Source organism: Lepidochelys olivacea (assembly GCF_965140295.1).
Source record: "Lepidochelys olivacea isolate rLepOli2 genome assembly, chromosome: 9".
Taxonomy (NCBI): Eukaryota; Metazoa; Chordata; order Testudines; family Cheloniidae; genus Lepidochelys; species Lepidochelys olivacea.
In genome coordinates this window covers 24,101,277-24,125,076 of record NC_140419.1, presented here as the reverse complement: position 1 = coordinate 24,125,076, position 23,800 = coordinate 24,101,277, and the positions used below count along the sequence as shown (strand labels likewise).

At 40.1% G+C, this 23,800-nt stretch overlaps 1 protein-coding gene across 7 annotated transcripts in view; it reads right to left on the bottom strand.

The window, feature by feature from the left end:
• Positions 1-23,800, bottom strand: part of VEPH1 (ventricular zone expressed PH domain containing 1) — a 177,712-nt gene that overhangs the window by 110,072 nt on the left and 43,840 nt on the right. For all 7 annotated transcript variants that reach the window (XM_084638166.1, XM_084638164.1, XM_084638167.1 and 4 more), the window contains 3 exons: positions 20,953-21,119; positions 17,934-18,143; positions 6,961-7,181 (listed from right to left, as the gene is read on the bottom strand). In XM_084638166.1, the coding sequence (XP_084494292.1) occupies positions 6,961-7,181; positions 17,934-18,143; positions 20,953-21,119 (598 nt within the window). The remainder of the gene's footprint in view (positions 1-6,960; positions 7,182-17,933; positions 18,144-20,952; positions 21,120-23,800) is intronic.

The window sequence follows — 23,800 nt, the reverse complement described above, 5'->3', positions numbered from 1 at the left end:
AGATCAATAATTATTAAACTCTTCTATCAGATGGTTTGTGAAGCCTCCCCTCCTTCTACTGCTTCATTATAATTCCCACAATACAAATGACAACTGACGTTATTATTCCCCTTTAGTTACTCTTGGACTACTTTCCAACACATGCATGTTATTTCACATGGACTTATTTTCTATTCCCAGTTATATTCTCCAGTGACTTTAATAAACTCTTTGCAAGAGCGAGCGCCAAGACTTTTAAAGGTGTTTAGGTGTTGCTGAACTCAGCACTGCAATGCCTGAGGATCCTAAAACCCATTTTCAAAAGCGATTTAGGCACTTAGGAGCCTCTATCCCATCAATGTCCATGAGATTTAGGCTCCTAAATGCATAAATCGCTTTTGAAAATGAGCTTTAGGATCCTCAATCAGTTAGGCATTGCAATACTGAGCACAGCAGCAACCCCTAAATACCTTTACAGATCTGGGCCTCAGATCTATTTTTTGACCAAGCACTTTATCACCAGGTGAGTTGCATAAATTTCTCACAGCTTTCCTTAAAAATGATTCAGTTCCATGGGGCTCCTCTCTTTTTTACTATTTAACTCTCTCCAGAATGCCAATTAATTGTTTCTTGAATGACCCCAGCATTTTGGCTTCCACTCATTATCATGCCTCCGAGGCCATTCCTCACATTTATGAGCTTGATGACATCTGTGTTGAATTTTATCATAGAAGTAGTTTCCCTTTCTGTCCTCTTGACCTATCACATTCCACATAATGGTATTTATACAGCTCTCAGTAAAAATGGCAACTAGGGTACCTTCGCTGTAAACTACACTAAATATCATTTGAACTATCCTCAGTGGGACAAATACTGGAACAGTCAAAGTACTTTGTTACGAGGTGCATTAGAAAGAGGTTCGTGGTGCTGGTGATGGAGGGTTAGAAAAACTTATTTAGACATTTGAAAATACTTTCTCCCTATTTATTTTGTCCATTTGGCAGCTACTAACTTGTGGGGAAAGGGGCAATTTCAGTAACTGTTCCTGTAGGCTTTTCTGTTTATCTTTTGGACTAAACTCAGTTGATAAAACATACCACCTTACTTTTAAAGAGAACTTTTGGTTAAATGAAGCTTGGTTACATCCCTTGGCAGGGACAGATTAAGGCAGCCCCAGCTCCTGGAGTCATGTGAGTACATCAGACTCTCAGCTTTCTTTTTTATTTATTTTTTTAATGTAGTCTTCATGGTCACTAAGGACAGCTTGAAAATGTAACTCAGGTGTCACCAATACAGTGATGTCTGTCTCAGTCTGAAACAATAGCTCTAAGAGGTGTGAACTGCCCCAGGCATCTCAATGGGACATTTACTCTAAGACCCACTACTCTGGGGTACCCTGACAACACCACGCAAGCAGAGGGCCTATGAGGTAGGAAGGCAAGGGGTCCCAAAACCCAAGCAGATATAGCTAAACTGCTGGGGTAAATGCTAGAAGAACCCCTTGTTGCCACCACCATCTCCTCAGGGAAAAGAATGAACTTCTGCTGCCACTCCTGGTGTGTGTGTGGGGAGCAGGGGTGAGGGGGCCCACATCACTATCTCAGTCTGTTTGGAGAGAAGAGAGCTCCCATGCCACCACATCTTCAAAAGAGGGCAGGGCTAAAACACAGAGCCCCGTGCCATGTCTGTGCCTCTGGCCCTGGCTTACCTTAATCTGGCCCTGTCTCCTGGACTTGCACTGTCCCTCTTCACAGTGTTCCGGGTTCCCCAACCCCAGTGGATCAATAAGAAGCTACAAGCAACTTCTACAGAGCTAACCAGCAGGCTTCACAGGCCCTACTCCAGGTTCTCCAAAGTCAGCTGGCTGCAAAAGCTTCACTCTGAGCTCCCAGAACCAGAGCATAGTGAAAATAAGGCCAACTGGCTTCAGAGACTGGCTGGCTTTAAAGGGTCTGTGCCACATTCACCCTGCCCTGTCCCTGGAGGATTCCAGCCAGCAGGTCATGAAGAAATAGACCACTGATGGTTATTCGTTACTGTGTTCTAGGTTTGGGGGACCCAAAGAACAGACTTAGGATCTAGAGATGAAATCCTGGCTCCATTGAAGTCACTGGCAAAATGCCCCATTGATTTCAGTGGAGGCAGGATTTCACCCCTAGATGTCAGGAGTGAGATCCTTTAAGATCAGGAGGGGTGGTGAGCAGGTTTTGAGGATTGCACATGAGGTTGACAGGACCCAGACCACAGACTTCAGAACCTGCTGAGGCAGCTCCCCCAGTGTTCTGGAGGATTGAGACCTCCCCGGAGTCAGGTCTGCCCCCTAGTGCTTTTTGCAGTGTTATTGTAGCTACATTTAAACACAAGAAGACAAAAAAATCCAGTTCTTTAACTTTGGGAGGGAACCTGACCGGAAGATTGGTCAGCAATGCTGATGGAAGCATATGGTAAGAATTTTACCTTAAACCAAGCATAGTTTGTAAAGTTTTAGCAGTAGAAAGCATTTTATCATTATTTTTCTTGTAACCATTTCTGATTTTAATGCCTTAATACTTGTACTCACTTAAAACCTATTTTTTGTAGTTAAATACACCTTTTTTTGTTCTTAATCAAAATTAATCCAGTGTCGTGAATTGTGTGAGTAACTCCATTTAAGAAGGCAAGTTGTTGTATATTATTCTCTTACAGGGACAATGGACCTTTGTTATCTGAACTGTCCAGGAGAGGGTTGGACAGTGTAATACAGAATACACATTTCTGGAGGGAAAATCCAGGTCTGGGAGTGTGTTGGGTTTGTGGTAACCCAGGCTGGTAGAAGCCAGAGTGTGATTGGAGCATGTTGGCAGGCTGCAGCTGTACACAGACACTCAGAGTGTGATGTGCATGGTGGAAGGCTGTTTGTGAGCAGCCCAGGTGGGAGCTACAGCAGCAAGACATTGTAAGGCACCCAAGGTTCAGGGCAGGGGTGACACAGACCTTCTCTGGTGTGGATTGCACCCCAAAAGGTCATAGGGAACTAATATCTTTTACTGGACCAACTTCTGTTGGTGAAAGAGACACACTTTTGAGCTACATGAGTGCTTTTGTTTATCATCTTAGACCAAAAGGGCTAGATTGTGACTAGCCCTGCGAGGGCCTCATTTTGTCCCTCAGATGCCATGATAAGATGGGAGATGTTATGAGAGAACTCTATGTCTGTACAGATGTGAAGAGTTACTAGCTAAGGTGCCAATAGAAGGCATTCATGAACATGTAGCATAGTTTCTAGGTTTTGTAGGACAGATCAAACTTGTTGGTGTCCACTGCAAATGTCTTCCTTTGTGGTGTTCTTTACATCAGCTCTTCATATGGTTCAGGGGTTGATCCCATCACGTGCTCTCTGAATCAAGGGCTGTGAGGCAAGGGCTAACATCAGTAGAGATGTATTTATTAATCAGGTGATCTTGTTAGCTAGTCTACCTAAGAAAGGGTGAGGAGGAATGAGGGAAGGGTCATGGAGTCCCCCCACCCCCTCCCCAGTGACGCTAAGATGGCACTGGAAGAGCACAGGTTGCCTGCTTGCAAAGCCTGGATCCTGGCCTGTGCTCCCTCAGCACTCATGGTGATGCACCTGCAAGCTAAGGCCAAAGAGTCACAGTTCAGCCCTTTCATCCAACCAGCCTCAGCACGCATCAGCCTCCATGACTGATTTCAGCCAAGCTCTGGGAATGGAGTTACTTCTGGTAACTGCTTTGCCTAGAGAAAACAAAGCACCTTTTTGTGTGACCCACAGAAATAGCAGTAGCTGTTTTTGATTTCTCTATGATGGAAAGGTGAGGGACAGTACGGTAGGTCATGTTTTGTGCATTAAATCCTTCCTAGTGTCCCTTTCTTCAAAGTATACGAAATGGGGAGCTCTGCTCTCAGTCTGTGAGCAACAACTGAACAGAAGGTGTTTAGCTGGTTTATTGTTTTTTGTTTTAAAAGCTGGACATATCAAATCTTGTAAAACAATCCAACAACTGTGCAGAGCTAATCACTGGGCCATTTAAAAAAATTGCTGGATGCATCAAATTATGTAAAATATACTCCTAGCGAAAGTAAAAGAACATAAGAATGGTCACACTGGGTCAGACCAATGATCCATCTAGCCCTATATCCTGTCTTCTGACAATGGCAAATACCAGGTGCTTGAGAAGGAATGAACAGAACAGGGCAGTTATTGAGTGATACATCTCCTGTTGTCCACTCCCAGCTTCTGGCAGTCAGTGGTTAGGGACAACCAGAGCATGGGGTTGCATCCCTGACCATCTTGGCTATTAGCTATTGATGGACCTATCCTTCATGAACTTATCTAATTCTTTTTTGAACCCTGTTATAGTTTTGGCCTTCACAGTGTCCCCTGGCAATGAGTTCCACAGGTTGACTGTATGTTGTGGGAAGAACTACTTCATTTCTTTGTTTTAAACCTGCGGCCTGTTAATTTCACTGGGTGAGTCCTGGGTCTTGTGTTATGTGAAGGAGTAAATAACACTTCCTTATTCACTTTCTCCACACCAGTCATGATTTTATAGACCTCTATCATACCCTGAGATGTTTCCTGAGATGATCATTTTAGTATGAGATACTATGACCTGGGGCACTATATTCAGAGTGCAAACTTCAGTAGACACGTCCAAGGCAGTTACACGCCAAAAATCCAGCTACAGGTAATGTTAACTTAGTTTCTCAGGAAGAAGAGTTTTTTAAACTTTTGCATTATCCAGTTACAGCACCCAATCAGTGTAACTACATTTTCTAGGTCCTTCTCAACCTTCTCCCTTAGTCTCTTCTCCCAGACTTGGATACAATATTGGGTGACCAGATGTCCCAATTTTATCGGGACAGTCCTGATATTTGGGGCTTTTTCTTATATAGGCTCCAATTACCTCCCACCACCATCCCGATTTTTCACACTTGCTGTCTGGTCACCCTAATACCATACCACTTCCACATAGCTCCTGAAATCTGGAATAACCCCTCTCTTCTCAGGTGCCAAGCAACCTCTTGCTATTCTATTCAGATTATTATACTGAGCCCAGCACCTTGGTATCCAAACACTTTCCAGCAGTGCACTAAGTAATATGATTAGCTACAAATCTCCCACAAATCACACCTAAAACACACTTTCACCTTTCAACACTGATCTGTGCTTTGGTGCTGTCCATCCCTATTTCTGCATTTGATCTTGTAAGCTGCACATTGTATTTGGCTGAGTTAGATTGTAAGCTTCTATGAGTAGGGATATTGTTTATTATATTACGTGTTTGTCAAACATTCTGTACACCTGCAAGGCTCTTGAAATGAAATAATCCAGTGGCCAGTTCATGTATGTTGATACAAACCTTATGTCTTTCTCTTCTGTTGATGTCCCCACATGAGAAGCTAGTCACATACTTAGAAGCACAGTGACAAATTCAAGTCTGGGGTAATTCCACTGAAGTTAGGTCCATATTGTTTATTTTATTTCAAGCAAAGGCTTTTCAAGCTCTCAAATGAAAGTCACAGGGATTATTTTCACTCCACATTAGAAAATCTGAGCAATGCCTCCTGTCAACTGAGCTAATACACATGTTATCTGGAGGAAGGTATGGTGAAGCCTCCTCGTGAGATACTAAAAGTTAAAATAAATACTTGAAAATCTGTGTATTAAGTTACTTCTGATAGGAGAAGGGACAAAAGTCTTAGAAAACAGGAGTGCCCCATACACTGAGCAATGTGTAAGTGTATGAGCAGAATCATTATTTGATATTTCTGCAATGGTCCTAAAAATAATTTTCTTTACCTCCTCCCTTAAATGCCACCACATTTCCCTTATCACTGCCAGCTATAACTCCTTCCAAAGTGGTACACTTCCTATGTTGTGAAATTCTTTGTAGCAATTCCTCTGCCATTAGAGATAATGCCCTTGGCCAGGATTTTCAAAAATGGACTTCTAAAGTTAGACTCCTAAATCCACATGGCACCTGAATAAGTGACCTGATTTTAAAAAGTCCTAAGCCTATAGTAGAACCACAGACTTCACTGGGAGTTGGCGCGTGCTCAGGACTTTTGAAGATCAGATCACTTATTCTGCTGCCTATATATGGAGTTAGAAGTCTGTCTTTGGACTCCTGTTTTGAAAATCTTGGCACTTGTCTTCAGGATTCCCTTAACCCTTCCAGATGCCTCCTTGACTCTCCCCTCTGATGTTTTCCAGCTCTCTCTGAGACTACCGCTGTACTTTCTGATCTTCCTCACTACTGCTGAATGGTTGTCTGGTTCTTCATGTTTGATTAGGGAATCACAAAGTAGAGTAGGGAAAGCCCTACCAAATCTACTCCAGTCCCTTGCCAACTCCAGATTGTTCATATTCTTCAGTGTTTTGCTCAACCCAATATAAATGACTCAGATGACTGGGCTTCCAGCACTTCCCTAGCAAAATTATTCCACCTTTTAAAAGGCCTTGATGTCTCCTACTCTGCAATTTGTTATTTAGTCCTTTAACCATTTAACTGCTTTTCAGCCCTTCTGACTGGTGGCAATCCTTCTCTCATCATATTGGTGTATTTTGGAGGGTGCAAAATAGAATAGATACTAGTACCATCCCTCCTTCCTAGATTCATAGGTTTTAAGGCCAGAAGGGACCATTCTGATCATCTAGTCGGACCTCCTGCACAACATAGGCTATAGAATTTTGCCAAGTGCTTTCTGCATTAAGTCCTGTTTGAACTAGAGCAGGCCTTCTAGAATGGCATCCGATTTTGATATAAAATTGATTGAAAGTAAGTTTAGAGGTGGCAGCCTACAGTGATGGTAGAGGACCTCTGATATCCTGACTTTACTGAAGTTCCCTGCAGGTACTTGTATATTAGCTCATTACTAATTGAGTACATTTAGCATAATTGTATACTCCTGTCACTCATCACACCGTGACACATGTCTCCACTTATCCAGATATAAGATTAATACAGAAACTAGTTTTACCTGCTTCCTAATGTGGTGTAGTTTTCCAGTTGTCTGATCAGAAGCTTGGCTATGGCAGTGAAACTGTTACTCATACGGTAGATATCTCTGCTCTGGTTGCCCAGAATATTTGAGAAGGTGTCGGTGATGTCCTTAATCTCCAGCAGAAGAATATGGTGAAACGAGTGTTCCATGTTGGCCAGCTGATTTACCAAATAGATCAGACACATCCTGGCTCTCTCCTATCCATTAAAAGAAGATAAATCCATTTTAAAAGGAATGCCTTTAATATTTGTTTAAAACTAAAGCCGATTGTGTGTATGTTACTGAGAAAAGCACAAAGGAAACGTGCAGTGGTTGTTTCCTGGATTACTGAGAAAAGGACAATTGCATCAACTGATGACATTATTTTTACATACAGTTCCTTTTATTCTATATTATCTATGCTGGCCTGACACCAATACACCTGACTTACAATTTACAGCTGTAGAGAGAGACTTGAAGGACAAACTCCTGAAGACATTGTTTTCAGAGTGGCAGCCTGGCCCAGTGGGTAGGGCACAGGAATAAGAATCAGGAGACATGGGCTCTATCATTGACTCTGCCACTGGTCTGCTGTGTGAACTTGGGAAGATCTGTTTACCTTTCTGTCCTGTATTTCCTCTCCCCCCTGTTGTTCGTTATGCTGTAACATCTTCAGGGCAGGAATTATTTCTCATGATGGGCCTGGTTCTCATTTACACTAAAGCCCCTCTGGCAGCATGAAGATTTATACCTACTTTAAGGCCCCTTTGCATTACCAGAGTGCTGTAAAGGGCTTTAGAGAATCAGGGCCAAAATAGACATTCACTTAGAAAATCTTCCCGTAAATAACTTTAAGGAAATGCACAATTTAGGTGAAAAAGCCCTATATACTGTTAAACAGCTGGTAGTTCATTTGCATAACTGTAGAACAACATTTAAAACGATTGTACAGTGCAACCAGCAGCTTAACAGCATACAGAACATTATCACTTTAGTTATGCATTTCCTTAAAGTTTTTCCATGTGAATGTCTGGGTTTTTTTAAAGGATTATTAAAGTGTCTCCCATCTAGTTTTACTGGGCTCAGAGCTGATCAGGGCTATTGCATTTGTACACTTTAGCAGTGTCTAAACTAACCAGCCTCACCCTGTATGAGGGTTCTACCAATCACTGCTATCATCTTGAGCCTGCTCTTGCTTCCACTAAGCCAGTGAGAGTTTGGGCATTCAGTAGACACTGTCACAGATCCTAATATAATTCCTCAGGAAATGCCGATATTATAGTTTTTTTCTCAAAGATATTCTGGGATCTCCTCCTTGCAATTGGTAATATCTCCAAGTGTAATAAAAACTACCTATATAAATGTTGTTCTTATAGAGATATGTGTTAGGATCTCCTATATATATATATGTATTAGTTCTGAAAGTGTGTGTGTATGTCTATTTATATCAGATTCTAAAGTATATCTCCATGAGATGTACCAAGGTTTCTCTGTTTTGTTAGGATTGCTCCATTAACTGTAATACATTCAAACTCCACATTCATCAAAACATTAGAGGGACAAGTATTGAGAAAAGTGCACAGGAGCCACAAATTGCACCAGTACTAGCCAGGTCCAATGAAACAGACTCAAGACCAGACACTCAGTTGGTGTAAATGGGTGTAGTTCCATTGAAATCACAGTCTATTCAGTACATACTTTACAAGTTGTTATAAAACCAGGACAAAATTTTGCTTTCAGGATCTATAGTAAATAAAAATAAAAACATTGTAGCAGAATCCAAAACTTCTTTTTTTGTTTCCCAAAAATTAGCAGAACAATACTCCGCGTGTACTTCAGTGTAATGACATTCTCATGTCTGTTCTTCTTGGGCTATTTAAGAAGGAAAGAAAATAATAATTTCCAATACAGCTGGGACATGAAAATACTGCATGAAAAATATTTATAAAAGAAAAACTAGTGGACTCATTTCAAACGGAGCAGTATCTCATATACTGCACAGTGACTACACATAGGATGAGTTGTTTCTTCTCTTCAAACATCTATTAAAAGCTAACTATAGCGAATCTATCTGTTGAAAAGCTATGGTTTGACTCAGTGCCTTTTTCTCTTTTCTTTATGGGTCTGAGAGATCTTAACTTTTTGGTATATATTCACTAATTTATTTAGAAGACATTCCTCCCTTCAGGAGATAAACAAAGGCTCAATTAACATCTAACACACATTTTTGGTTTCCTAAACAATATTTGTAGCAGACATAACTGGAATGGAAGTTTCCACCATTTTAATGATATTTTGATCCAGCTGGAATGATTCCAGCAATACTAAAATGCTGCTGTTTGCTCAGAAAGGGGTAGAACAATAAACTGTAGCTAGTAATATAATACATAATTATTATACAAAGCAAAACTACAGTGAAAAAACTCAGCATGAAAGCAGCCATTATCTCTGCCACAATTTAGATTAAAAACTCCTCATAAAATGTATTTAGATGTAAATAACCATTGCTTTTTAAGCTTGATTATTTTGTATATTTATATGCTTTACCAAAAGCATCTCTTGCATTTTATGGTATTACATTACCTGTTGTGGGGGAAGATTTTAAATAAAGAAATCAAGATAGGCAACATTTTAAAAATATTTGCTGTGTGGAATCAAGCAGGATCAGGAGACTAGAAAAGAAACCCTGAGTAACTCCAGATACATCGGTGAGCTGAAAACTGTATTGGCTCAAAACACTCAGCATTTGTAGGATTCCTAAAAATGTCCGATTGACTATCCTGCCCAAACTGGAGATACTTTACTTTTGAAAAATTGCCAATTAAGGGTCAAGTTCTGCCTTCAGATTCATACATGAGCCTCCCACTAAAGTCAGTGGAATCTGTGTGTGTGAAAGGAGGACAGACTTTAATCTAAGGGGATGTATTAGGCTTTTCTAGCAAGATCTCGTTTCTTTAGGGGTTCTACCTAAACTATCTGGGTACTGAATACATTTTAGTACAGCACAAGAAGTTGCTTCAAGAAGCTAGAAGGCATTACAGTACTATCTATCTACCTTTACAGTCTATACCCAAAAAGGGCCAAATCCTGAAATCCTTGCCCACTCATTCAAATAAACCTCCCAGAGGAAGGAACTAGGAGTAAATAAATAAAGACTTCAGGATTTGGATCAGGACAATTAATAGTAAAAATACCTTAAGCAAGCTGCCTTAAACTCCCAATAAACTGTAAACAAATAGAAAAATGCCAACAATACCTTTGTTATTCCAGTTCTCACCTATTTTCTTCATAAGGTATTTCTGTGGTTGATTCTCCTCTAAGTTTAACTGACCTATGCAAATGGCATATCTGTAACAAAGCTCTAACTCAAGCTATTTTATATAAAAAAGGTGAAAAATCACAAAAGAGACATATTTAGAATGACTATCAGGACACACAATATTTGCATCACCAAGGTGAGCTGCAAGATAAGAAGGGGTCATCAGTATATGTGCATGGGTAGTAGTTGTTTTATTGCTTATACATCTCTGTTGCAAACCACCATCAGAATAAATTAGGCTATTTCCTTTGGTCAGTTGCTGCAATGTTTATGGCTAAACAGCTATGCTTGCACGAGGTTATTACTTCTTTATTTTTATTGGGTGCACTAATTATTCATTTTCTAAATACTTGACATCTGTTCAGCTTTTATGTTGCCAGCTGTGTGTCTGCTTATTTTATCTTTAGTTGATTTCCTGCACTGTCATAAATAACATCCAAAGGTTATAGATGAGTGGAATTTTTGAAGGATTCAAAGAAATGAATTTGTTCTTCAAAAAGTCTACCTCCAGCTGAGAGTCGGGCAGCTTCAGGGGCTCTGCAGACACCAAAACAGCGCCACCGCCTCTGTCTGCTCAATGTCAGAACCTCTGAAGAGAGCTAATGCACTATTTTAACAAAACCTTGGGAAGAAAACTGGAGTATGAGTTGAGGACCACCGTGTTATTATGGGACACCAAAAAAGGTCCCCCGATGAACAACACAAAATATCTCCCCAAAGCTTTCAAAACCTGCTTAACCCCCTAAGAGGGGCCGTGTATACAGACCCCAATCCACCCTACAGGGCAACATATTACACTGTTACTAAAATACCATTCCAGCCCACTTTTTTTCCTTTTTAAATATCAGAGCTAAACATCACATTTTAGGTTGCATGCACAAATTATACCAGGCAGAATGATACTACTGAGATGCTGTGACTCACCAGTACTGACTAACCAGTACTGATGCCCAGTACCAAAACTTTCAGGAACAACAATAGTAATTGTATATTTTACCCCCCACTCCCAGAATTCAGGAATGCTCAAACTTCCAATAACAACATGCAATGCACCGTTTGGGCAAAGACCAAGGATTAGATTCTGTACAGTACAGAACTTACATGTCAGGAGGTGAAGGGTGAAGGTAGCTTTAAATCACCCTTGCAGCCTCCTGAGTCTAGGCTACTCTCCCCACTGCAGGCCCCAGACATAATTTAGACAGACTCAGGGGCCTGTCTAAGTTAGAGTAACCTCCGTAGGCTGTGCCGCATCTCCATAGTGCTCTGTGCTGCAGCCTCATCTCCAGCACACCCCTCCTGCCCCCAACCCCACCCTGGACATGCTGCTTGCAAGCCAGACACACCAGTGGTTGTAGGGGAGTCCTTGAAGGACAGCCTGTAGCTATCCTCCTTACTTCCTGCACCAAGGAATTCTTCCCTAACCAGAAGCTGGGTGTGTAGAACCCCATATGACACTCTGGCCCTTCTTCCCAGCGAAAAGTAGCCACAGCAGGAATGAGAGTCTGACTGTAAGCATGGACAATTTCAGGCCAAAAAAACTGAAGCTGGATGTTTCAGAAAGTTATAAGTGTGTGTAACCAGGCAGCAGATACTGGCAAATTGTTTGGGAGCCTTAACAATGCACCATCTGGCCTGAGTACAATATGAAATACATCAGTGTCTCCTGAACCTATCGAATAATGTGGTTCAGAGAAGAGTCAGTAAGTAAAGGCAAATAAGCAGGACACACAGCCAGGTCCAAAGAACATTCCTCTTCCTGTCTGTACTGTTCCTAACCCAGTTGGCCATTTGCATCAGGATAGACAATTTCCATTACCTAGGACAGCGGCTCTCTAACTTTACCAACCCGAAGACCCCTATTTTGATCTAATTTTTTTCACAGACCCCCAAGGTCCCCGCTCAGCCCCAGGCCCTGCCCCCATTCTCTCCTTTCCCCCAAAGCCTCACCCCTGCCCCTCCTCTTCCCTGCCTCTTCTCTCCCATGAGCACGCCCCATTCCCACTCCTCCCACTCCCTCCCAGTGTCTCCTGCATGCCGCTGAACATCTGTTCCCCAGTGTGCAGGAGGCACTGGGAGGGGGAGGAGGAGGAATTGATCAGTGGGGCCCAGTTTGAGAAATGCTGACTTAGGACATTTTTTAAAAAGCAAAAAAAGAAGGGAAAAGGAGTTGCTTGACAGTGTTGGAAAGTTCACCTTTGCTTGTTCCTTCTATAAATGTTTTTCAATATCTAGTGAAAGGTCTGCCAGATGTCACTGGAAAAGGACAAACAAGTCAAATGTATGTCATCCCTTCAAATACTCAATGTTTATGGCTACATAGCCAGACTGTAACTAAACACTACACTAAATCAGCATGTTACAGCTAGTTAGAAAACAAGACATATGACACAGGAAATAACTTCAGTTACTAAACACTTAACAGAAGATAAGTTCAGAGGAAATACACCACAGGTATATGCCCCAGGCTGAGACAGAAGAGAGTTTGGTAGCTATACCTCTACATATAATGACAGATGAAATATATAGGAAAAATACTCAGCAAATTGTTTCTTTGTAAACTGATTTATTACTGTTTAATATTTCAGTCTCTGTATGAGATGTAAAATCCATCTAGACCATTAATCCCTTATACTTGGTATTGGTATAAATCAACTGAAGTGCCAATGTACTGATTAAATGTTGTCACTTATAAGGAGGTTATTACGAACCACTGCAGCAAAGAGACTGTAGCAGAATGCCTCAGAAAAGTGGTTAAAGCAATACACATCTACTGGGATCTGTGACGCTCTCAAATGGGAGAAAAATGGTCTAATGGACTAAATACAGAACCTGAATCAAATGCCTCAGTTCTAATTACAGCTCTGCTAGTTTTAGGTTTAATTAGTTAGAGATTGTAAAGCTTTTGTGTGATGTGAGCTGCTAAGAATTGTTTGTAGAAATGAACAAATGCTGCATGGGATTGGTCAATATCAATTGCTGGGGAAGGTTAAATTTACTAGGTTCCCTAACCATGCTAAAAGGCAGCAACAAGCTAATTTTGGCTCACTCTGCCCTGCTAGCCTGGGTTTTTGACATTAATGGCAGATATGCTTGCTGAGCTGAAACAGAGGTCTGATTTAATTCTCATAAGATTTGTTTAATTAGATCTAATTTAAAATGACCCAAGCTCTATTAGAAATAGTAAACATGATTTCTTCTTGTGCTCTTTCCACCATTGTGGGCAGACAGCTATTGCCTGTCTGTTGTGACACTATATACTGCAAATCAAGAGCCAAAAGACAGAATTTGCCCTATTGCAACAAGTGAAATCAAACCAAAAAAAATGACTTTTGCTAGTATATTTCACTCAGTCTATTATTAAACAAAAGTGACATTCTTAGACTAGAAATGCTCATAGAGATGGTATATACACCACTTGCTGCCCTTCTCCCCATCACCACCACGTGCATTCTAAAAAAGTCATCAATTGATTTTCAAATACAGCTGGTTATACTGACACTTAAGCAAGGTACAAACAATTACATGGAGCCTTGATTTTTGGGTCCCTGCATTCTGCACTGATTTATCAGCCCTCGCATGCTTAATCTCCCTATCAACCAACTGGATCGTAGAGGCAGAATACACCTCCAATCCCTGAACTCATCCCCTGAACCAGAATCTAAATGGTCACAGCCCAATTTCCCCCTTCCTCTCCATCAGACTCTCGCCTTAAATAAAAGCAACTACCTAACCTAAGTTTATGGGAATGACAATTCCCCATCCATCAAAACAGTTGCATGAAGGAGCATTTTCCCATAAACTTCACTACATTCCTGGTGTGTTCTTATCACATCAATTTATCCTTTGCAACACTAGTGATGGACAAAACATAGCTAGATATAACTTGAGTCTGTCTGAAGTACACAGGGGCAGGCAATGTACAGTATAACAGAGACTCTGTTGGGTTAAGCCAGCTGAACTGCACCTTCATCTTGATGGCAAATCATTTATCAGAGCTTGCAGTCTTCCCTTCTAGTTCCGCCTATGGCTCCTTCCTCATCAAACATATTTATTACTTCTGTGTGCTGATGTCTGTCAGTAAGCTGTGTGACAATCTGCAGAACACAGAGGCACAATGATGCCTCATGATACAAAAGAAATATTTTGGGATGAAGGAAGATGGGTGGTAGGAGAAAGAGTATTTACTCCAGAGATTCTTTGTAGGTCAATATCACTATTTAGGACCCTGGAATCATCTGTAGCTAAGCAAATGAAGATAATGATAACAATAATCAAATGTCATGTTTCAAGGCATAACCTAAGTACCTGCATGGGTTCAGGAAGTTTGTTTGTTTGTGTTTGTGTTTGATTTGTTTGTTTGTTTGGGGGGTGGCCGAGCACATGGTTTCAGTACTTTATTATATCTCTTTTCACCTTCCTCAGACATATTCACTATTAGCCTCTACTGGTTGCAAGGTAGAGGACAAGATGAACCAAAGGGCTGGAAGTTAGGAGCCTAAATACTTTTGTGGATCTGGGCCCAAGGTCTGATCCAGGAAGGCAAATCTTATGGTAAATTCCTAACGTAAGAATGTGGAGAGCACCTGCATGCAGGACATTTGTATTCTGTCTCCTGCGGTCTAGTGGCTGAATAGTCTAACTGCATCTTTTATTTAGATCAGGTAGTCACTGAAGAACACGCTGGGAGCAGCAGTCACATTAGGAAGCTCTGCGTGTGTGTGCGTGTGCGCACCTGCACGTGGTGCTCCTGTGTGATACAATAGCAAAAGTTCTGTTTGTGCAACCTGTTTCCATATGTTCCTTTTCCTGACTCATCTGCATTTATGCGCTCTATACAGTCCACATTATATTTCAATTCCTGGGACGGAACACACTATAGTGGAGTTACTTTAGTGTCTTTCCATATATTTGACCCCAGGGAATCAATTGCACCATAGAAATTATTCAGAAATATGAGTTTCTGTTAATATAATTTATATGTTTTACTTTTTCGACCCTGCAACCCGCTTGCAAGAAAAACTTATGGGAGGTGCTGCAGTACTGGGCCTAAGCCCAAGATGAATCACTGAAATAAACAATGATCTTTTAGCTGAAGAAAGAAACCTAAATGTCGAGTTACATTTTTAGAAAAATGAATGCTGTTGTCTCAGGAGCAAAATACCATTATGCTGATATTTTAATGGACAATTTGAAAATAAACTTCAATAAAGGATTTCAAAACATTTAAGTTGTTTCTTGATATTCCAAAGTTATTCTACTTCTGATCTATACAAAGAGGGTCAGTTGCTATAGCCTTACTCAGACAAAGTCCAGTTGACTTCAGTGGGAGTTCTGCCTTAGTGATCTCTGTGTAGGACGTGAGAGGAGACTGTAGGATTTATCTCTTACTGGAATAAACTAATCAGGTTATTGTAACATAGGCACCACTCCTATGTTTGTGAAAATGTTTACATTTACTATGTTCCATGCAGGTTCTGTCTATAATCAAATTCTGTCACAAATCTAAAAATCTGAATCATTTAGCATAAGTTGTTTGAATTTAGCACAACATCAATTTTAATTTTACAGGCTATTGATTTGAAATCAAAGGAAAATGTCTATTAATAACTGTGAACGACATATAAAGCACATATGCACAGGAATGAATATAAAACCTCATTAGAATTTATGACATGCCACGTTTCTATCTAATGGCTCAGTGTCCTCAGAACACACCATGTCTTCTGAGTAGAGAGTACTTTGCAGGTTTCCGGTGTTAATCTCAGCAAGGGTTATATTTCTTAGTACTTGCAGACATCAGCAAAGTAGAAGAGCTTGTGCAGCATATGGGGTTGACAGTCACTCCACTATAAATCTAAAGATGGACTATGACAGAGATATTACAAAGTGATTGAACATACTATAGTGCTCTCCTCAACAAAACCCGATATAGTTAGTGATTTAGGGCATTTAAAACAGAAAACAGACCAAAATGTCTTTGTGTGTGTAAGTGATGTTACCCTCTATTGGTTGAACCACCAAGAAGATACAGGATCTACTACTATTGTTAATAAGATACCTGTCATTTAGGAGTGGAAGGACAGGGGTTCAGTCTCCATCCTCAAAGAGGGTATGTATGAAAGAGGTTTATGTACTATAGTTATCTCTGTAGTATACAGATTAGTTACACATGCAGTCATTTATTCACTATTTGCTAACTGTGGTCTCCATTTAGAATGACATCAAGATTTCATATTAGTGAGTAAAGCACTAAAATGGGTAGTCTTAATGGTGCAAGTTATTAGCATGATATGCAAAGTCATAATTCAGCCATGCACCTCCCAGTAGCATTGTGAGCCTAGATCCTTTTGCAGCATGCTGCGAGATTACTCAAAGGAGTGGGGCCCTGTAAAAAAAAATCATCCATGCTCACTCAGGCTGCCAGGAGAGAGGTGACAAGTACTGAATTAAAATCCACAGCATTAAAAAGTCAACTCTTACCCCCCCTCCACACACACACCTCCCAACAGTATTGGAGATACTGACACTTTTGTCTGTACTTTAAAAAGGAAATGAGCTGGCAACTACAGCTAATGAATGACATTTGATGGCAGCCACTGTACCTTGTGCTATATCACATTATGGTCACAAAAGAATTCCTTTAGCTCTGCAAGCACACCATACAATACAACCCTCCCATCCAAACTTTCGTGGACCTTCCTACTATACAGAGTTAAAAGACAGTGTACAGAGTTGGAGTTTCCAGAATGTGTTCCCACAAATTGACTTTTTATATGTAATAATCCCATTGGTCCAGATTCTGATCCCAGCTACATCAGTGTAAATCCAGAGTAACTCCATAATGTCCATGTAGTCATTCCAGATTTACATTGGTGTTCCTGAGATGAGACTCTGGTCCATCGTTCCCAGGGAACAGTTTCAGTTTAAGGACATGTGCATAGAATATCCAATTAACTGTGAACACACAGCCAAATATTTAGATTATGTTATCCAAATAAGTTTGTATTTTACTGCCTTATTAAAACAACATTGTGGACTGTTTATTTGTTTCTTAAATTTAACAACATACAAAGGCTGTAGATTCCCCCCGCCCTCCCAAATGCTCTGCCTTTAATTTAAACACTAGATATTGCAGTCTCACTTGGCTTTGCTATCTAAATAATGATCTTTTTGTGTTGTTATATAAAAGTTTTAAAATATGACTTAAGAAGAGAACAACTCCAGAACCCATAAACAGAAAAGGAGACATACTGCATCTGATGCACAGTCCTAATTCTTCTTTAGACCTTTATCTTTCCCTGCCCCCGTCCAGTAATCTTTTGTGGAAGATTGTCCACTTCCACACCAATTCATGTCTCCCTTCTTCAGGACTCAGTACTGTATCTATATTCCTTCGGATGGCTGGACATGACTGCAGCCAGCAATTACGACACCCTGATTGATCTCTTTTGCTATCGGCTTGCCTATTCACCCTAATGTTACACTTGTGACATAGTGTCTTATATGTACTTGGCAGTAATATTGTGAGTGTATACAAATTGGGAGGCTTGGTTGCAAGTCCAGAAGGTACTGAATGGGGCCTCTCATTTTTTACTTAGGGCCCAGCAAACAAAGGGAGGAAAACATGTTTTTAAAAAAATTAGTTATTTACCTCATCAACGTGCCCAACAGCTCCATAAATCTTTGCAGTTTGTCCAATGAGGCTTGGAAAACTCTCACCAATCTCTTTCAGCATTGGAAGAAAACTGGTCAATGTTACCGGTTCATAGCCTGATATTTCTATCAGTATATTTAGGATAATGTCATTATGGTTAGGGTCTCTTAAGTGACCAATTAGAAAAGGAATGCATTCTTTTAGCACCTATAAAATAAAAAGGGAAAATGAATCACAAATATATTTGTAATGGAGCCAAGACAAATACTGCATATGGCAGTGATAAAAGAGCAATTAGATTTTGATTTTGAACTATGCAATCCATTTTTGTAATATTAAAGATTTTCCACCTGTGACAATCTTCACATAGCGCTCCCACTCAGGTCAAGGGGAGTTCAGTTCCACACATGGAACAAGTGTGGGCTATTGCCTTAACTTCTACATACATAACTGCAACATTTCATAATTAAGGAAATGCTTAACTGGTGAAAACCAAAACTTTCTCCTTTTGCTAATGCTATGTTTTATTGATTAAAACAATTTGCGAATCTTTCCAGTGAGGCAGTAAATTAAGGATTTGTAGAAATTCTTGCTTTCCCCAAGAGACTGACTAAAACTAGTGGCTGAAACAAAGACAGGAATAAGGGACAAGATCCTCATCTGGTGTGAAATGATGTAGCTCCATTTTCCTCAGTGTAGCTACAGCAATTTACAGCAGCTGAGGATCTGGTCCTTAAAACTGTGAAAGATCCAGTAAGCAGTATGCAGTATGGTCAGCTACAGCAGCATCAATATTCCAGTATGTGCATGTTACTGTATGACTATTAAGTGTCTATCAATATATATCCAAGTCAGAGTGACTGTTGTCATATATTTCAGAGTAGCAGCCTTGTTAGTCTGTATTTGCAAAAAGAAAGAGAGTACTTGTGGCATCTTAGAGACTAACAAATTTATTTGAGCATAAGCTTTCGTGAGCTACAGCTCACTTCATCGGATGCATTCAGTTTATGTGATCACACACTACCATTGTAATGCATGTATGTGATGAGAAGTTGAATGTGACTGTTTCACTGGTGCATGAACTCTGGAGAGTTACTGCTCATAATAAGGAAAAATCAATACTCTGTCAACATAATGAAGATGTGCTGACAGTATAAGCTGTTAGTAATAATAAATAATACTTAGCACTTATGTAATGTGACATAGCTTCAAAGCACTGTAGAAACATGCAGTAGTTTAAAGATGGCCATGGTCGAGCATAGATAGTTACATGGATCTGGATTGAGTAATAAGGGCATGATCCTAAGTCCACTGAATTTATTGGGAGTCTTTCCACCATCTTCAGTGAACATTGGATCAGGTTTTTAAAGCATATTTGTATATTTCTTGGTTTAGGCATCATCTTTTCACAATGGCTCATCCCATTTTTACTAGGAAGTGCATGACATACAAAGCAATGTAGCACATAACAATGACAGTATGAATCATGTGAGGAAAGTGTTTTGACTCACAAGCAATGGTAAAATGGGACCCATTTGACTGAAAAATATCATGTTCTCAAAGGGAGTTACATTTCCTCTGTAACTGTATATTTATTATATGGTTTCCTTGGCTACTGTGGGGGCGGTATTAAACTACTGTTGATTTTTATGAAGATTTATTAAATGTGTGCTCTGTAAAGTAGCCAGCATTGTACCCAGTTCTAATGTTCTGTGCCTTATAAGTGTCATGCTTGTGTAAGTAGGTGTATCATTTTCAAAGCACATGTTTTGCTCTAGTTACACTCCTGCTCACTCATATTCTGACACTAGTTCATTTTAACTAGACTTTAAACATTATTTAAGCCTTTTTCGTACATCCTTATCTTCAAAAAAGAAATGTAATTATGAGAAACAATACATAACTGCCAAAGGAATAACCAAAAGTGGTAGGAAATTTTAAGCTAAAATGAGATGAGTCAGGGTGGATAGTCTCCCATTTTAGATTCTTCATCCCTGGTCAGATAACAGTGCCAGCTTTAAATACCCCCAATAAATCTTTTCTGACAGCCTAAGGCAGCCTGTACAGATTCCATTAAACTTCCATGGACTTAAATTACAGTAATTAAAGAACATTTGCAAAAATCTGGCTCTTCGAAGGTTTTTTGCAAATATGTAGTATTTATAGCAGCATATTATAGCAGTATATTTATATTATGTAAAATAGTTACATTACATTCCCTAACTCAGTAAAAATATCAGCATTCTGAACATTTTCCTGGCAATTTGACCATCTCTTTAGCAGAGCTGAGCAAATAATTGGCAAAAAGTAATTTATTTGACAAATTCAGTGTCCTTTTCTTCTTGCAGAATATCCATGGGAAGGTAGTAATTTCCTTGCATTTTTTCAACCAGCGTCTCATAAATTTACTACATGGATTGATCATAAATATTCAAAATTTGAGCTGTGTTGCTTAGTTGTAATTGGTTGAATAAGCAGCATGGTGGGGTTCCTTGCCTGTCTGACTGAGTGAACAAACGCGTCCAGCACACACATTTATCCATTTGAATTTAAAGTTCAATTTCCACAAATATTCATCCAGATCACTAAAGTGTGCTTTCCAGCACCATTTTTGTAGGTAAACCTCTACTGCTCAAATGTTTTCAGAGAGCAAACACAAAAGAAAGTGTGGCTGAAGCAAATTCATTTACCAAATCAAACAAATAGTTGGACAAAATGTTTGCTGCATTGTTTGAGCTTTAGTCCTGTCTAATAGATTTTCAGTGTGGGGGTCACGAACAGGTCCAACAGGGTCAGGATCACCTTCTCTTTCTTTATGGCTACTTGCAGAGAGTCCCAAAACCCTTTCTGTTGTCACATGGGAGCCTCCTGGTATGGGAAAGGTTGAGAACCACTGACCTGGTACATGCAGTACATGGGACATTTTACTGTACTGTCAGGATGTTCTGAACAACATAAACTCTCCAGAGAGTGAATAACCTTATTCCACTGGCAATGTCTGGTATTATACATTTACCTCAGGTTGCTTTCTCCTTGCCACTATCTGAAATAGCCTTAGAAGGTGGTGGTGTTCTGCTTGCTCTAGCTGAGACATCAGTGCCACCAGCTCTGTCAGATGGTTGTTAATTGGCTGTGGCCGCTTTTCATACACAGAGGGCAACACACGCAGCAACATGGAATTTCCTGTTAACAGAGTGAAAATAGAGAAATCCTGAGAAATATGTTTCAAAGCTTTATCTGCCATCTTGGCCTTTCTGATACCAACATCCCTATAGCTAGATACCTCCATACCGGTGTGGCATGTTAACAACTTTGAATTTCTGAGAATCATGGGGAATACAGAAAAACAAAACAAAGTCCACAGATGTACAACATGTATATTGGATCAAGAAACCAAAGAACAAATTACTGAAGGAGGAATTTCACTAAGAAGCAATATGGGGAAAATAGAAAACATTTCCTATTAATCATTATTTTCAGCCTTGAGTACAAGTACCAGTAAATGAAGACTGGCTGATGAGATCTCAGATTTGGGTGATATTTAACTGAGCCCTAAAAGACAGACAGAGTAAGTGTAGTTTTAAATGAATCTGAAACAGAATGCACAGTAACTATTTTTCTCTTTTGCTGAGAATAAAACACTAAAACAAAACAACCAACATATGGAAACAGTATCTGGTTATTTAAAGAAGTAAACGAGCATGAAGGTGAATTTGAACATAAGTGGTTAGGGTGCCATTTCCAAATGTCAAAGGGAAGAGATGAGAGAGTCAATCAGAGAGAGACATGCAAAATACTCTCACACATTTTCTAGTGTTTGAAGATGTGCCTGCACAATTTAATTTGAAACCAAGTCTCATATAGAAATGTATAACATAACAAGCTATACATGCCGGTCTTGGAATGTTTAAGTTGCATTTGCATGACATATGGAAAACATCTGCCTATCACTATATAGTATGGATCCACTCTCTAAATCCTTTAAAGTATTTAAAGTCTCTGTGGATTTGGTTTCCAATAGGAACTGGCATATTGGCCTCCTGCTTTTTCTCCCATTTTAATTTGTGCTTTGTAGCTATGGAAGATAAACAGGCCACTCACTGGATAGTAGAAATGGTTCATATGTGTTAGCTGAAAAGCCAGCAGTTAATACACTTTTACAATATCAAACTCACGAAAGACACAGTAAAAGCATAATCGAAAACTGACTATGAACTAAAAAACTAAAATGCAACTTTGAACAGCCTCAGGGTTATTTTTCATTGTGCCAGCTTGCAACCACCCACAAAGGCCATTACACACACAGAGAATAGCTCAATGCAGCACCTCCAGCCATGCCCCATCTGGCCCCCTACTCTGGAGTGGAGGTAGCATAGAGCTAGTTACATCAGTCAGGAATTCTTGGTTTCCCATATAGGGCAATTTTAAGAGAGCAGAACAAAGGGGACTTGGCAGGGTCTAGGATATTACCCTATAATTATTCATCTGTGGTTACTGAAGATTTCTCAACCATCATCAGAAGTGATATGTTTTATATCCATCATACACACTAGGAAAATGTAAATCCCAGCTTGGTATTTCCCTCTCTTCCACTCTTGTGCAGCTGGAGGGCCACCCAACTTTCACTTTCTGCACCAGAGTTTGTTTCATGTGGTCCATGCTGTAAATGTTTGTTAACCAATTTGGAATCCTTCAGGATGAAAGGTTATAAGGGACAGTCATAAGAGAAAGGTATTTGCTAATGAATTATCCCAAAGGAATCAGCAGACAGAGGGACTAGTTCAGTTTTGGGTCATATTCTATCCACAAAACTCCCACAGATATTAGCATGAGATTTCAAAAGCACCTAACTCATTTAGAAGCACAAATCCCATTGTAAATTAATGGGAGCTGTGCTCCTAAAACAGTTAGGTGCTTTTGAAAATTCCACCCAGTTAGACTTGCACTGCAGATTAAGGGCTGCATGTGGCCTCTTTATTCTGTAACAGGCATACAGCTAAATACCAGACAATAAGGGCTACCTTTAAAAGTGATGCATAACATTGAGGAAATTGACCAGTATAGCTACAGCTGAATACCTGGTACAACTAGGCTGGTCAGTTTCCCTGTGTAGACAAGTCCTTACATGTTGGTAAGTGGCACTAGCCCAGTTTCAATTTACATAATGATGGGCCAGAAGAGGACAAGTTATACTGACTTAAACTTCCCTAGATTTACCCTTGAGTTTGAATATGAACCTACATTTGTAATGATTAGTGTAAAGGAGTGTGCCAGCCTGGTGCTCACTTTTGTGGCTAAAGTTGGCACTGCAGCTTACTTTCTCCCAGGTGAGCATCAAACCTTCCCTGTAAAGGGAGCTGGGAGGTGAGAACCAAAAGTGACACACTGATAAAAAATAAGTGTGTTCCCTTTAATCAAGGGTAATAGCAGTTCAAGTGACCCTTAACTCACAACTCCTGGTATGCAAACTCCTCAAGCAACATCTCTGAGTCTTCACAATGTGTATGATAATAAGGTGGGCCATTTCCTGCACAAATCCAGGTTTTCTCACCCTCTGCCCCCCCCCACACAAACTCACTCTCCTGCTGGTAATAGCCCATCCAAAGTGACCACTCTCTTCACAATGTGTATGCTAATCAAGGTGGGCCATTTCCTGCACAAATTTTGCACAAATGGACCACCTTGATTATCATACACATTGTGAAGAGAGTGGTCACTTTGGATGGGCTATTACCAGCAGGAGAGTGAGTTTGTGTGGGGGGGGGCGGAGGGTGAGAAAACCTGGATTTGTGCTGGAAATGGCCCAACTTGATGATCACTTTAGATAAGCTATTACCAGCAGGACAGTGGGGTGGGAGGGGGTA